The sequence below is a fragment of the Podarcis raffonei genome, chromosome 6 (genome assembly GCF_027172205.1).
Source record: "Podarcis raffonei isolate rPodRaf1 chromosome 6, rPodRaf1.pri, whole genome shotgun sequence".
In the NCBI taxonomy this organism is placed as follows: domain Eukaryota; kingdom Metazoa; phylum Chordata; class Lepidosauria; order Squamata; family Lacertidae; genus Podarcis; species Podarcis raffonei.
The window spans coordinates 52,759,642-52,774,824 of record NC_070607.1 but is presented as its reverse complement, the minus strand read 5'-3'; the positions used below and the strand labels follow the sequence as shown (position 1 = coordinate 52,774,824).

General features: G+C 43.9%; 1 protein-coding gene across 1 annotated transcript in view; it reads left to right on the top strand.

Moving 5' to 3' along the window:
- Positions 1–652: 652 nt before the first annotated feature.
- CACNA1S (calcium voltage-gated channel subunit alpha1 S) overlaps positions 653–15,183 on the top strand; it is a 64,199-nt gene continuing 49,668 nt past the window's right edge. The window contains exons 1-2 of the mRNA XM_053392894.1: positions 653–1,003; positions 9,621–9,726. Of these exons, the coding sequence (XP_053248869.1) occupies positions 840–1,003; positions 9,621–9,726 (270 nt within the window). The 5' untranslated portion in view covers positions 653–839. The remainder of the gene's footprint in view (positions 1,004–9,620; positions 9,727–15,183) is intronic.

Genomic DNA, 15,183 nt, shown 5'->3' with positions numbered 1-15,183 from the left:
ACCCACTATGTTGGGAAGCCAAGCAATAGAGCCACACCTGTACTACCTCACCAGCCACTACTACTCCTTAAATAGTTTTAAGACAGTCTGGGGACTCCTGGATATTATTCGAAGGCAAAGGTCCACTTTACTCAAATATGAAGTGGCACGCACGCCGCCTGAAACTGAATCAGCACGGCGAATCTTCATGAAGCACCATGTTGTTCTCGTGTGGCACTTTGCCAGCCATCACATGACTTCCCCCACACTGACATGAACACCAACATGAGTAACTTCTGACTTTTTGGGGTGGGGTTGGAAATGTGTTTGCCATGCCTCCCCTTGGCAAGATCCATCTGCAGCCATTGTGCAGATGCCAAAGGGAATATTTACTGCTGCTTGCACAGAGAGAACATGTTGGAAAGGGAGGTGAATCGGAGTGAATTAGAACTTCCCTTCTCTAGTGTTGATGTCCGAGGCCTATCTGCTGCCCCCCCTTCCCCACACATCCTTTCTCCTGACCTGGATTGGGCAGCTCAAAAATGGCCATGAGCTGAGTATGAAGAAGGAACAGCTGCTGGGACACTTTTGCTGTCTCAGGAAATCTGACAGCCCTGGGAGCCAGGCTGGTGGCTAATTTTAAACTCGTGCTTGGTGTATTTGTGTCTGTGGGAGTGCAATTTCCAGCCCCGCCGCAGCCCACACTGCACCGAGCCGAAAAGGGACCCAGAGGGGGCTTCAGCCTCCCTTGGACTAAGGAAGGGGGCTTGGCTGTGGGGCAAAGGCGAAGAAGAAGAAGAGGAGGGAGCCCAGTAAGCCAAGCCTGGCTGGAGTAGGCATCTAGCGGGGGAAGAGTCACCATGGAGCCCACTTCTGGCCAGGACGACAGCCAGAAGAAAAAGCAACAGAAGGAAAAGGCCAAGAAAGCAGCTCTGGAGCTTCCCCCCAGGCCTCTCCGCTCTCTATTCTGCCTCACCCTCCAGAACCCAGTGCGCAAGGCCTGCATTGCCATTGTGGAATGGAAGTATCCTTTGAGGAAAGCGGCGGTGGGGTTGTCTCTGAGCTGGAGCCCAGCAGCAGCCATGCGTAGAGAGCGGTTGCTGATATCTGGAGGAAGGGCTGGGAGATATTTGCTAGCGCTGAAACCCTCTTGTAAACCTCTAAGCTCTACCTAGCAGCTGTTGCTTTTTATGTCCGCCTTAAGAAGAGCTCGAAAGCAACTGATCTTGGCATTTATCTCTGTCACAGAAAGGCTCTCGGTGGGGGTGGTGCAGGAAAGAACTCAAGGGGGAAAGCAACGGTTCTGGTCTGTATTGCCAAGTGGATGTGTGTCTGTGAGTGTAAACCAGGAGCTTTTCTACTAACACAGTCCTGGCCCCTGACTATTAGAAATATACAGTCCTGGAATCATTTATCTAACACAGTCATGGATGCAAATAATTGTATGGGTTTCAAAACGGAACTGGGGAGGCTTATGATGGTTCTTTCATCTGGATCCTCGACTGGAGTACTATGAGTTCAGGAACAGCCTCCCCTCCCCATCTTGTATCTTTAAGTATTTGACAGCTGAAGTCAATGAGTGTTAAGCAGGAAAGTCCTCTGCTCAAAGACCACTGATAATGTCTCTGATATTTCTGGACAGGCTAGTTTTGCTTCAGGCACAGGATCTAACAGCTCCACATATTTGATGTTAGGAAAGAATTTCCCCCAAGTCAGACTGGCTATTAACCTTGTGAGGATTTTTCTTTTCTTCTCTTTTCTCTTTTCTCTTTTCTCTTTTCTCTTTTCTCTTTTCTTTTCTTTTCTTTTCTTTTCTTTTCTTTTCTTTTCTCTTCTCTTCTCTTCTCTTCTCTTCTCTTCTCTTCTCTTTTCTTTTCTTTTCTTTCCCCTATCTTGATAGTGTGCAAATTGACTCATTTGCTTGAGCCTTCTGAATTGTTTTACCAATCTGTTTCTCGAATGGCATAGACATCTCTGCTTTGCGGTTGCTTATTCTCTCCTGCTCTCTGCTTGTGACACACTATAACTTGGGATGATGAAGATTAGCTTTAAGGAACAAATCACTAACCTGGTGGCAGCAAGCAGTTGAGAAGTGCATTCTCAGTATAAAGCAGATTAAAGCCATTCCTGCAAGAATGTGTTTTAGATCAGTAGTGTGGGCCAGAATGACATGAGGACAGTGTTGTGTGAACAGCACCTGCATCCAGCACTGAATGTGCATTATCACATAGTGTGTACATGCCCAATGTGTAATGCTAGGTAATAGTTTAAGTAGTAAGAAAAACATGAAGTTAATAGGACACTGATTTGGACACTTTTACAAGGGAGTGGACATTTGCAGGGGCTTGATTAAGGTAGTAGGAATGTCAATGCAGGAAGATGCTCTGAATTGCCTGGAATGAATCAGTGAGTGTGTTCTAACATGCCAGAGTACACACAACACTCAAATCTCCATTTCTTCCATCACCACAGCTGCTCTTTGCTTTCCACCCACCAGTTGTTACGCCTCATCTCCATTGCTAACCTCATCTTGAAATGTGTTTGAGTATTGTGCACATTGTACTGAATTTGTACATAATATTAAAGTTCAGTTGCTATCTTTACCTATTTGGTTGGTACAGCATCACCTCTCTTAAACTTAGATCCTTCTCCTAAGTACATTCCTTGGTCCTGGCAAATGAAATTCTGAGCATGTTAAAATTTGGGACTGGAAGTGTGTTGAATTCAAATTGAGCACTTATCTACAGTGGAAATATGCTTTCTGGTTGCATGGAAATGTTTATTTTGGTGTTTCATATTTCATTGTTACTTTGCCAAGGAATAGAAGTTTCTCTCTCTCTCTCTGCATTCCCTCCTACAAACCATTTGTTCACTTAGCACAACAGAAGTTTGTATTTCTTCTTGTGTTAAAGTGTACGCTGTTGCATAATGGGGATGCGACATAGCTCCATAGGAGAACATCTCATTTGCATGCAGAACATCCCTGGCTCTGGCATCTGCATGTAGGCCTGGGAGAGAGGTTGGTTGACGAACAGAATGCATTCCGGGAGTTCGTTTGACTCCCAGAACCATTCGAAAACCAAGGTGCGGCTTCTGATTGGCTGCAGGAGCTTCCTGCCAATTGGAAGCCACAGAAGCCATGCTGGGTGTTCAGCTTCCAAAAATCATTCGAAAACTGGAACACTCACTTCCAGTTTTTGATTGTTTGGCAGATGAAACATTCGGCAACTAAGCCATTCGTCAACCAAGGTACGACTGGACTGGAGAGCCACTGCCAGTCAGTGTTGGTATACTGAGCTACATGAAGCAATAGTCTGACTCTGTATAAGGCCGCTTCATGTGCTCTCCCCTTCTTTCTCTCACTTTCTTTCTTTTCCTTTCTCAAAGCTCCATTTTGTGTGGTGTTGAACCTTTTAATCATAACCACAAAACAGCCAAACCCAAGAACGTAGGAGTAGACTAACCTCTACTGCATATGCTGAACTCTACTAATAATTAATGGCAATACACAGTGGACCCCAATTTTTAGGTTTTCAGGGATTCTCCAGGTAGTATCATTGTTTCTTTCCTTGGGTGGATGGTTGCTACTATTTCCCGCACATCCTTTTGTAATAACAGCTTCAATGGCTATGAAAACATGGTGTCCACTGTGACCATTACCGCATGCTTTACATTATAACACAATTCATACTCCTAGTGCTAAAGATCCCTTGATTCTTCAGAATCAAAATAGCAGCAGCAGTAGAAGAGTCATATAATATAGTAAGTCCCACTGCTGCATATGGAGAGTCTCCCCACCCCCGTCCTTTTTATTGCCCATTCTTGAGCATTTATTGTGCTTGCAATGGTATTGTGTGTGTGTGTGTGTGTGTGTGCTGGGGCTATACATGATTCCACTTTCAATACTGTTTATACCTACAAATGTTTCAGGGTGGCCATACTGCTTCATTTCCAAGGTCCCATAATTTCCTGCCTAAATCGTGTAGCTTTTATACCACAGATATTCCAGGTTTGTTCTTGTTTTTCGGTCCCTTTCGTTGCTCCATAGTGCAAGAGTGCCCCACCAGATAGAAATGATGTGATAACAGTGGGGAAGCACTGCAGAACAACTAATAAAGCAGAATTATGTCTGGATAGTCCCATATAAACCCACTACTAATGCGCCATTATTGCATCAATGACAAGTTGCACGATACACCCACAAAACATTTTAAATATGTTTATCTAAAGTGTACTTACGGGATGCGAGTGGCTCTGTGGGTTAAACCACAGAGCCTAGGGCTTGCCAATCAGAAGGTCGGCGGTTCGAATCCCCACGACGGGGTGAGCTCCCATTGCTCGGTCCCTGCTCCTGCCAACCTAGCAGTTCGAAAGCACATCAAAGTGCAAGTAGATAAATAGGTACCACTCTGGTGGGAAGATAAACGGCGTTTCCGTGCGCTGCTCTGGTTCGTCAGAAGCGGCTTAGTCATGCTGGCCACATGACCCAGAAGCTGTACGCCTGCTCCCTTGGCCAATAAAGCGAGATGAGTGCCGCAACCCCAGAGTTGTCCATGACTGGGCCTAATGGTCAGGGGTCCCTTGACCTTTACCTTTAAAGTGTACTTATTAAGTAAAGCATCTTCCTGCTCCTCATCTCTGCTGAAGCCTGAATGCAAGGTGGTGGCGGTGGTGGTGGTAGTAGTAGTAGACGACCCCCAAACACTTAGGGTATAATCCTATGGCACCTGTGAGGGTGCCCCAGGGGCCATGGGATAGATTGGGCCTGCTCCTCTAATGTTGGAGACAGAATTCTGATATTGGATCCTCTCTCCCTCCGGTTGCCAGATCTTCCAATGAATTGGGCCCAGTTTACATCAGAGCTCAATGTCTGTTGGGCCCCAAAGGGTTGTGCTGATTAGCAGTTTGGATGTAGAGGATCCAAATAAACAACAACAACAACAAACAACAACATATTTATACCCCACCCATCTGGCTGGGTTTCCCCAGCCACTCTGGGTGGCTCCCAACAGAATTAAAAGCACAATAGAACATCAAGCATTAAAAATGTCCCTAAACAGGGCTGCCTTCAGATGCCTTCTAAAAGTCAGATAGTTGTTTATTTCCTTGACATCTGATGGGAGGGCGTTCCACAGAGAGGGTGCCACTACTGAGAAGGCCCTCTGTATGTAAACTAGGAATGGGCAAAGCATCAAAGGAGAATTCTACTGCAAAATGTATATGCCTTTTCCAGGGCCATCCCAGTTCCAAAATATGTCTTCAAATTGGGGGGAAACGTTGTCACACTCCTGAACATGAGTTAATCTCTACCTCCCTTTTGCCTCCAAGTATGTCCAGTAAAGTTTGGGTTCTTGTTTTCAAATCAAAGCCCAGAAGTGGACGGAGGATTCCCCACCCATGCTTCCACTCTGCTGGCAGAGCACAGGATAAAGTGGTTGAACTGCCTTCATATTTCACCACCACCTCATGATTGCAGCCTTAATAGCTGATGCACGACCGTTTCTTATCATCATAGCCACCATAGTTGTCTCCTCTCAGCGGTGCAGCTAGGTAATTTCACATGCTGGGCATAATGGTCTTGGGAGTGGGGAGGGGCTTTAGGTGATCCTACGTATTGCTTCAGATGTGAAGCACACAGGTAAAATTCACCTTCTATTCCACACCCTCCAACATTTGTCGGATGAAAATAGGGACATCCCATTCCGTAATGATAATTTCGCTTTTTATACCCCACACATCTTATTGGGCTGCTCCAACCACTCTGGGCAGCTTCCAACATATATAGAAACATAATAAAACATGAAACATTACAAAAACTTCCCTATACAGGATCGCCTTCAGATGGCACGGGGGTCAGATAACTCCATACCCTCCAACATTTCTCCAGGGAACATAGGGACATCCTAAGGAAAAGTGGGACATTCTGAGATCAAATCAGAAACCAGGACAGCTTCTCTAAATTAGGGATGTCCCTGGAAAATTGGGACACTTGGAGGGGCTGCTATTCCCACACCACCAGTCCATCTTTACGACTGTTTCTGTGTTTCTGATATGTTAAAGCAACAAACAAACAACAGTTTTCCAGACCTGGCAAGGAGGGGAAAGGATAAATGCTCTGAGCGTGTACAGTTTTGCATTTAAAAAAAGTTTTGCATTTTAAATACAGTGGTACCTCGGGTTACATACGCTTCAGGTTACATACGCTTCAGGTTACACACTCCGCTAACCCAGAAATAGTGCTTCAGGTTAAGAACTTTGCTTCAGGATAAGAACAGAAATTGGGCTCCGGTGGTGCAGCGGCAGCAGGAGGCCCCATTAGCTAAAGTGGTGCTTCAGGTTAAGAACAGTTTCAGGTTAAGTACGGACCTCCAGAACGAATTAAGTACTTAACCCGAGGTACCATTGTACACGCAGGTTGATTCCCAATAACTCCTTGTTGTTCTACTTCAACCACCAAGCCTCACCTTACCACGCTTACTCATGGCACTGAAGTCTGGGTTTGTTCCATTAGCTGCCTTTTGTACCTACCCTTTGTACCCATACAAACTGCAGCATGCTGGGACTAGTATAACTTTGAAGGTGAGAGGATTGAGTGGGTTCTTATGCCTCTGGGGTATAGGGGAGGGAGAAGAAACATTTCCTCATTGGGAAGGTCAAGGGATCGATCACCACAAACAGGGAAGAAGATCCACACACACACACACACACACAGAAAGAGAGAGAGAGAGAGAGAGAGAGAGAAAGAGAGAGAGAGGTGGACAGAGGGAGAGCTTGCATCAAGTGACATTTAATACACATCTCCAACAACCTTACATGCCCTCAGAACTACTCTGGGCACCTTGTAAACTGTACTGCACCCAGAAAATAATCAATCATGGCTAGATACAGTCTGGATGATTCTGTCCATTTTGGTTTCTCTCAGTTTCTCATTTTTCTCATTTTTCAGTTCTCCACATTTTTGCATCAGTTTGCGATTTATTTTTTTAAAAAAGGTCCTTTTGAAAAACCACCTGCATTTTAATACAAATTTCTCCTAATATGCACATTTTTGTACGCCATTTTGCATACCAAATACACATTTTGTTATTTTCACTAATATATGCATTTTTTGTGCCTATTTTACCCTAGTACATGGATTTTTGTACACATTACTTGGCTGTAGAATTGCATGGCTAATTTCAAATAAGTGTGAATTTCAAAGGATGGTTGTGGTTCATTTCACATATTATTTCTGAGCGTGTATATTAGGTAGGTTCACCTTTAATTTTTTTTAAAAAAAGATATTTATTAAGATTTTCCACCTTAATACATTAAAAAATCAAAAAAGAAAATACAAAAAAGTTAAAAACACATAAAGTTTACAATCCGTATTTTCAATAACATATTTCCCTGACTTCCCCACACCTCCCCTTCTTATATTCCAATTCAAATTGTTAGTTCAACAAGTTCTTATCCCCAATTTTTGACCTTTTTATATTTAATTCATTTTAGAAAAACCAATTTTAACTTATAAACATCAATATTTGTACATCAGTGCTCATTCTTAAAACCTTTTTCTAAAGTCGACCCAAATTCCCTTCCACGAATTCCCCAATTTTCATACTAATAACAAAACAAAACAAAAAAACAGATTATAATTGTGCACCCTTTGGATTCCCAAACCCCACCCCACCCTTTCCCGGTTTCGATCCCCAACAAATGTCCATCAGTCTTAGTCTACTATCAGCCTGGAGACCTCACGTCCGAGGCTCTTAATTCTCTCTCAATTCCTCTCTGCCGGTTTTTTTGATAGTCCTTAGTATTAAACACCAGATCTCGGAGAAGCTCTGTCCCAATAGGGTCCATGTTTCTTCCAGCCAGACCTCCATACTTAAAAGTGGAGCCCGAATCTTGTTTCTTACTCCTTTTAAGTCCAAATGTCCCGAAAGCTCCAACTTCCACCTTAATCAAATTTGTAATCCGTAGGTCTTCAGATCTCCACATAAGGAGATCTCTCCATTCTTCAATCTCCAATTCAGACCAGATTTTCATCATCCAGTACTTATTTTCCTTTGTAACCATCATGTCAGGCCTCTGGCTCTCCTTTGTCATCTGCAACATTACATCTCCTCCTTCCTTTTCCTCAGAAACAACATATATCTCTTTCTCCACACTCTCAAATCTCTCAAGTTTCTCTTCTTGTCCAGCTGCATGAACTTCCTGAGTCAAATCCTTATCAAATTCAATGAATTTGTTTACTGTTAAGTCCAGAGTTGCAACATTGGTAGCCAAAACATCAATTTGGTCTTGTAACTTTCCCAAGAGAAGAAAAACTCTGTCCAATTTAGCTTGAATTTTTCCTCCTTCAGCCATTCTTGTAATGTCCCAAAACCCCCTCTAGAGGGATTTTGGTTACTTAATCTTCCTTCCAGTTCAAATCCAAAAATCAAGTTAGTTTGTATCAGTTCTTCCTTGTTTTCAACAAAATATAACCAAATTGTAACAAGTATATCCAGCAGAGACAGCAGAAACAAAGTTCTCTTTTTCCTTCTTGACAGCTAATTTGACAGCTGTCAAACTCTTCTATATCTCCTCAACAGGCTCTCTCGCGGATCACTCCCGGGTCCGGGGGGGTGGCACTTCAGCTCTCAAAATTAGCTCTTATCCTCCAGTAAAATTACTTATACTGCCAAATCATGAAATTAATGTCTTTTACCCAATAAAGAAGAAGAAGTTCTCTCGACCTTAGTTAACTAGTCCTTGCTTTAAATTATTTACAAGACGGGGAGACGGACTTTCTGTTTGCGCCTTCCCCGATCGTGCCTAATTCAAAAAAAAAAATTTCTTTGCAAATCCAATTTCCGTACTACTCACGGGTTGTTGCTTTTAAAGTCCAATTGTTCACAAGAAGAAGTCAGCGCTCTCCGACCATGGCATGCGGCTTCACTCTGCAGGAGAAGCAGTCGACTCTCAGCACCGCGCCACTCGCCCCGTCCCCCGTTCCGAAGCCTTTAAAAAGGCTCCTTCGCGGGTCAGGGGGGCGCAAATGGTGCCCGCCGAGTCACCAGGTTCACAGGCTTCAGCGCCTGTGATTTCTGAGGGTCTCCGCGTCGCCGCAGCGGCAAGACCCAAATCCTGCGGAGCTGATTCCCTCCGGAGCTCGGAGGGAACCCGCCATTAGTCGATGGCGCTAACCCGGAAGTCCCTCACCTTTAAATGTTAACTGAATTTAATTTCCCTCCCATCCCTTTTTTGTGATGTTGCTGTTTTCAGCAGAACTGGGAAAATATTTTTGCAAAACATTGCCTTACTAGTACCTAAGATTCCAGCACACCTGTGGCTGCATTCTATGATATCTGACATGCTTGGTGTTCTAAGACACCTGGAACTTAGTGGGACAATGTGATATGTAATTTTAAAGGGTATATATTTAAGCACCAGAAAGAGATAAGATTTTACATAAAATAATTATTAAGACCAGCACCATAAGGATCATTCTTTCTTAACATCTTCTGGCTCAGTCTTCTCATCTGCGATGGCCTTTCCCAATCCTCTTTAATTAACATTTGTTATTAACTCGAATGCCCTCTAAGTGGTTTTTAACTATTCTGGTTCATGCTGCAATATTAAGTGACCAGATTTTCTTTAGCAAGCATCCACAGACCTTTCGAGACCATCATCCTGCTGACCATTTTTGCCAATTGCATTGCACTGGCGATCTACGTGCCCATGCCTGAAGATGACACCAACAAAGCGAATACAAGACTGGTAAGAAATTCGTATTATTATTTCTGTTTGCTATTGTTCTCTCGAAGTGCTTCACTCCCTGGCTCGAGCCATTACTTATTTTCAGTGTCTGACGCTCCAAGCTACCTTCATAGTAATTGCTCAGACAGGCACCATTAGAAAGATCATCCCCTGTCCCTAAAATTTAATGTACAAAATCTCAAACCTCAAGCTACTGTATGACCTGAATCACTTGTTTTGTGCACAGATATATTTGGTCAACTGCATCTTGGGACAATAGCTAGGGGAAAGGAAGTGTACCACATTCTTGCCATTTTTTCTGTCCATTGGAAGTTTCACATGGCCATTTCTAATCAGAGTGTGGGGATACAATTCTTTTCTCTGCCCAATCATTTTCAAAATTTTGTCTACAAGCATAAAAATAGTTTCACCTTACTGTGAATGGGATGCTTTGGAATTCCTCTTCTTCCATAAGAATGTCACATCCAAAATATATTCTTTGTCTTTTCCCTGCATTTCTTCAAAATGCATTTTGGAGAGGTGACCTCCATGGTTTCATTGATAAGAAGGAAAAATTCCCTTTATGCACTGTTCAGGGATGGATCATCTGGGATACAACTGCATATGGCTGAAGACTTTTATCCCTTTATTACCAGGCGCTATGTGAATGCCAGATGCCCATATTTTCAGGAGCATCTCTGAAAGAGAAAGTTGATCCATAGCAAGCCCAGTCCATTATACTCTTAGCTTGCCTCTTCTGTAATGTTGAATATTGTGATAGTTAACAATCATCAAGCAGAACATGGGAACGGGGAGAGAGAGAGAATGAGAATGAAAAAATGTATTAGTTGCACACACTGATGCATAATTTAGTAGCACAAAGAAGAGACAGATTCAAAGACCTATTCTTTGTGGGTGAGGGGGGAGACATTTTAAAGGATATTTGCTGTTTTTACTTTTGATACTTTGTAATTACTAGTGAAATAGGTACTCCAGAGGAATAATTTTATGTGGTCTGCAACATTTGTGTGTAAGAGACTGCTTGTACCCTTCCTAAATGCTGTGTCTAGTTGCATAAGGAAAATATGAATTTGCTGTTAATATTTAACAATTTTGTGTACTGATTCCGTACAGTAAACCCCCCCCATAAAATATCAAAAATAGAGAAATAATTCAGCCTCTTCAGGGCATGTTCTAAAGGAATTTGCTTCAGTATTCGGGCTAACATTTGCTTCCCAGCTGTGGAATGTCTTCCTAAATAACTGGAATTGCTAAACGACATCTAACATAGAGCTGCTGTTTCATAGAAAGATACAAGGCAAGGAAATGCTGAGCAGACTGTCCCAGTGACCAGCCCTGCTGCATTTGTCAGACTTCCCCATGCTCTTCAAGCTATTAAAGGCAAAGGAGACCTGTCCAAGTTGCATGCTAACATCCCCCCCCCCATCACTCAGACATGAGAGCCCAGTTAGAACCCACTGAGTTACTAAACAGGAACCATGTGCTAGTTGGAATTTAGTAGTTCTATTGTAAGAAGCTGTTTCAAATTGTGAACTGTGTGTTAGCAGAACCGCCAATTAGTATGGAGGATAAGTGAGGGGGGCCTTCAGGGATGGCCTTACTATTGGGCAGAGTGAGTAACCTGCCTCAGGTGGCACATTTGCAGCCCCCAGCTATTCCTCCTGGGCCACTTACCCTTACTAATTTCAGCCTTTTGTCCCATGGCATCTTCTGGGTGCCCTGAACTAGCCTAATAGCTCAAGTGCTGTAGGGAGTGCTGTCCCATCACTAGTGTTTATTTGGCTTCTGTATGTGGAGTGGGGAGCAGGTGTCATCTCAGGAAGCAAAATGTCTAGGACTGGCCTTGGAGGCCTTTAATGGACTCCACAAATCCTACCCTTGCCTCTCCCCAATTTTAGCCAGATTATGCCCACCCATCCTCCATAGCCTTCTAAAACCAAGAGGACCTTCAAAAAACATAAGGGCCTTCTCCACCCCCTTGTCATTCAAACCCTGGAACCAGCCTTGCTTGTATGTTAAGAGACACTTGAAAGGGTCTTGTCTTGGGAATGAGTGCAAAATATATAAAGAAAGAATAACTCTAGGTAACGTCAGTCTGCTTCATTCTGAAACATGCAAAGCCTGACAGGGAAGGGGCCCTGGCAACCCTGAGGGGAGTTTAGGGTGACGGACAGTTGCAGCTGTGAGGGAGAAGAAGGCAGCCTCTGGTATGAATGCTGGGACAAGGAAAGTACAACCACAGTAACTATTCTAGGCTGTGACAGGCAAAGGTAACCATGCCAACAATCAGGTCAAGAAGGATGGACCAGGCTTTAAAGCTAGTCTGCAGCTTCTTTGCCCCAGTTTCCTTCTGTCTTTACCTTTGCTGGGTAACATCTCCCATGCCATAAAGTGCTGGCAGGGATGCAGAGTTGTTCAATGGAGTGCTGGTCCAGGGACACTCCACATGGGAGAGAATCCATTGGTCCCCCTATAAAAACACAAAACCAGATTAATATTGCTTCCGTTTGAGAGCCAAAGCAAAAGGGATGCTGAGGAAGGGAGCCAAGTCATATTATCTCCAAGGCTTAGTAGAGAAATGAGGAGCAGATTTGCCCTTACCTTTGGCGCAATTAACCCCCCCCCCAAAAAAAGGGAGAGAGGGCTGTGACAGAAAAGTTTGTTTTGCTGGGCAGGTTGGGTCTCTAAGTGTTTACTTTTTCTTTTTCCCTGCCAGCAAATGGTGAACAAACGGCATCTTATGATTGGTGGGGTTCCAGGAGGGGGAGTTGAAAAGGAGATTATTTGAAGAGACAGTTTATTAGGTTGGGATAGAGGTTGGGAGAATAGGTTGGGAGATAGGTTGGGACATAGGGAGTGAGAGGAGAGAGAGTTGGTTCTGTGTAGAAACATCCACTCTGAGGAATATATCACAAGCTAGAGAAAGGAGTCTCTGAGCTTAGTGTGAAGGACAGTGTGTGGTGTCCTGTAAGAGAAATTAGGCCAGGAATTAACTTGGAGGCTGAGGCTGAGCCAGGAGAAGTAGAAGCTGTGAGAATGCAGTCTACTTAGGACTCATTCTAGTCAGGAGGGGAAAAATACTTCTACAAAAGGAGAGGACTCCCAAACCAGTTAAGAGGGGTGTGGTGATCTCTTGGGTCTGTTACTTGGAGTACCTCAGGAGTAGGGTTGTCAAAGGGGTGTGTAACTGCAGAAAATACCACCTTGTTTAAGAACCAAAGTATTAAGCGGCAACAGCTGTGCAACAACAGAGAAAGAACTGAAGTGAAATAACATAACATTATAAACTGAAGTATCCTATGTTTTACCCATTTTGTGTCATTAACTTCCTATGTTTAATAAAATATTTCTTGTTTATTTGATCAAATCCTGCCTGAGACTCCAAATTATTAAGTTTTCCCTCACACAAGTGCCCCACAAGATAATCTGGGGTAGTTTGTAAGAATTCGGGTAATTGGTGTTCTGTGAGGTGGGTGCACTATATTTAAGTGAGGGCGGGCCCAACAGCGCCAGGGAGAAAAGAGCTGTCGTGGCATCGCAAGGGCCAGCCGTTATTTTCCCCCCTGATGGGATGGCAACCCTAAAAGAATGATTGGCTGAAAATATGGTATCCACTTCCATGAAAAATCTGTCAGCATGAATCCATCTTGTATAGATTGTAGCAAAATGGGGAAATCTGATCTTTACTGCTAAATGGGAGCAATTGTGAATTGGGTTTTCTGTGGATTTGCATTTGCTCCAATTCAGTGCTAAAGGGCAGGTTTTCCTGGGGGAAAGCTGTGAGGCAAACAGAAAAGCACTCAAACCCATGTCTAGAAAGCACAGGACAAGTGTTAAGTATGGACGAGCCCTTAAAGGTAAAGGTACCCCTGTCCGTACGGGCCAGTCTTGACAGACTCTGGGGTTGTGCGCCCATCTCACTTAAGAGGCCAGGGGCCAGCGCTGTCCGGAGACACTTCCGGGTCACGTGGCCAGCGTGACAAAGCTGCATCTGGCGAGCCAGCACAGCACACGGAAACGCCGTTTACCTTCCCGCCAGTAAGCGGTCCCTATTTATCTACTTGCACCTAGGGGTGCTTTCGAACTGCTAGGTTGGCAGGCGCTGGGACTGAGCAACGGGAGCGCACCCCGCCGCGGGGATTCGAACCGCCGACCTTTCGATCGGCAAGCCCTAGGCGCTGAGGCTTTTACCCACAGCGCCACCCGCGTCCCGGACGAGCCCTTAGTGGGACATTAAGTTTAAGTCCATTTCAGTGGTCTACTCTGAGTTAAACTTAGTTGAATACCATCCAGCATCTTGAATAATTAGTTGAGCTTTCTAGTTAATATTGGCTACTCTTACATTTCAAAGAGTCTGGCGATACCCTAAAAATTAACAAATGTATTATGGCATTAGCTTTTGTGGACTACAATCCAGTTCATCAGATGTATAAAGTGGATGAACGAATGCATTTGACAAAGTGGGCAAACTTACGGCATTGTAGATTCATTAGCCTGTCAGGTACTGCAATATTTCTGTTGTTTTTGCTGCAGCAGACTAACATGGCTACCCCCTGGAAACTACTTCATAACAAGACTTATCCAGCTTTAAATTAAGATCAAGGCACAGTAGTATGCATGCTGATTGGATTTACACTCTATCAGCATGCTTTTGGATGAAAAGTTCTCAGTAATTGGTTAACATGCATATTTGTAATTACCCCCACATCAATTATATGGCTGTGTAATTGGCATCACATTGTATGCAACACGTTACTTAGCATTTGATGAATAAGGAAGCTGTAGAATTATAAAAGGCCCACAATCTTATTTAGTCCCCAAAAGGCCAAAGCTTATTTCACAATGGATCAGTTAGTCTTTAAGACCCTTTGATGTACATAAAACACACTCACACTCCAACATCCCTCTGATGAAAACCAGGACACATGCTTTTGATGCCGTGCTGCCGCGTAAGTCAGCTAGCTCATGTGAGAGCGCAACACCACTGCAGGCGCCAGTTCATTCTCTTCCCTTAGCTCGGTAGCGGCACTGGAGGGGCTGGTAGTGGAAATGAGACATTCTAGGATCAAATCAGAAGCCAGGATGACTTCTGTAATTCTGGGATGTCGTGGGACAATCAGAGCACTTGAAAGATATGTTTAAAAGTTTGTTGATAAAAGGGATGTTGCATTTGGGATTGTTCCTTCATCTTGATCTAGGGGAAAAGCAACGGCCATTTGTGTTTTCCTGTATCAGTGGTGGGGAACCATTTTCTGCACTGTCTTCTGCGCACTCTTCTGAGCGCTACATGCCAATGATACAGGGGTCAGAGGTGAAAGCAGACAGAACAATGAATGTAAAGTTTACCTTTGTGCAGTAGGCTGCTTTCTATCCCTCTCAGTCCTCCATCCAGACAAGCAAGAGGCGCTAACAGACTTTAAGGACATAATACTATGGAGGCAAAAATACTTGGGGTGC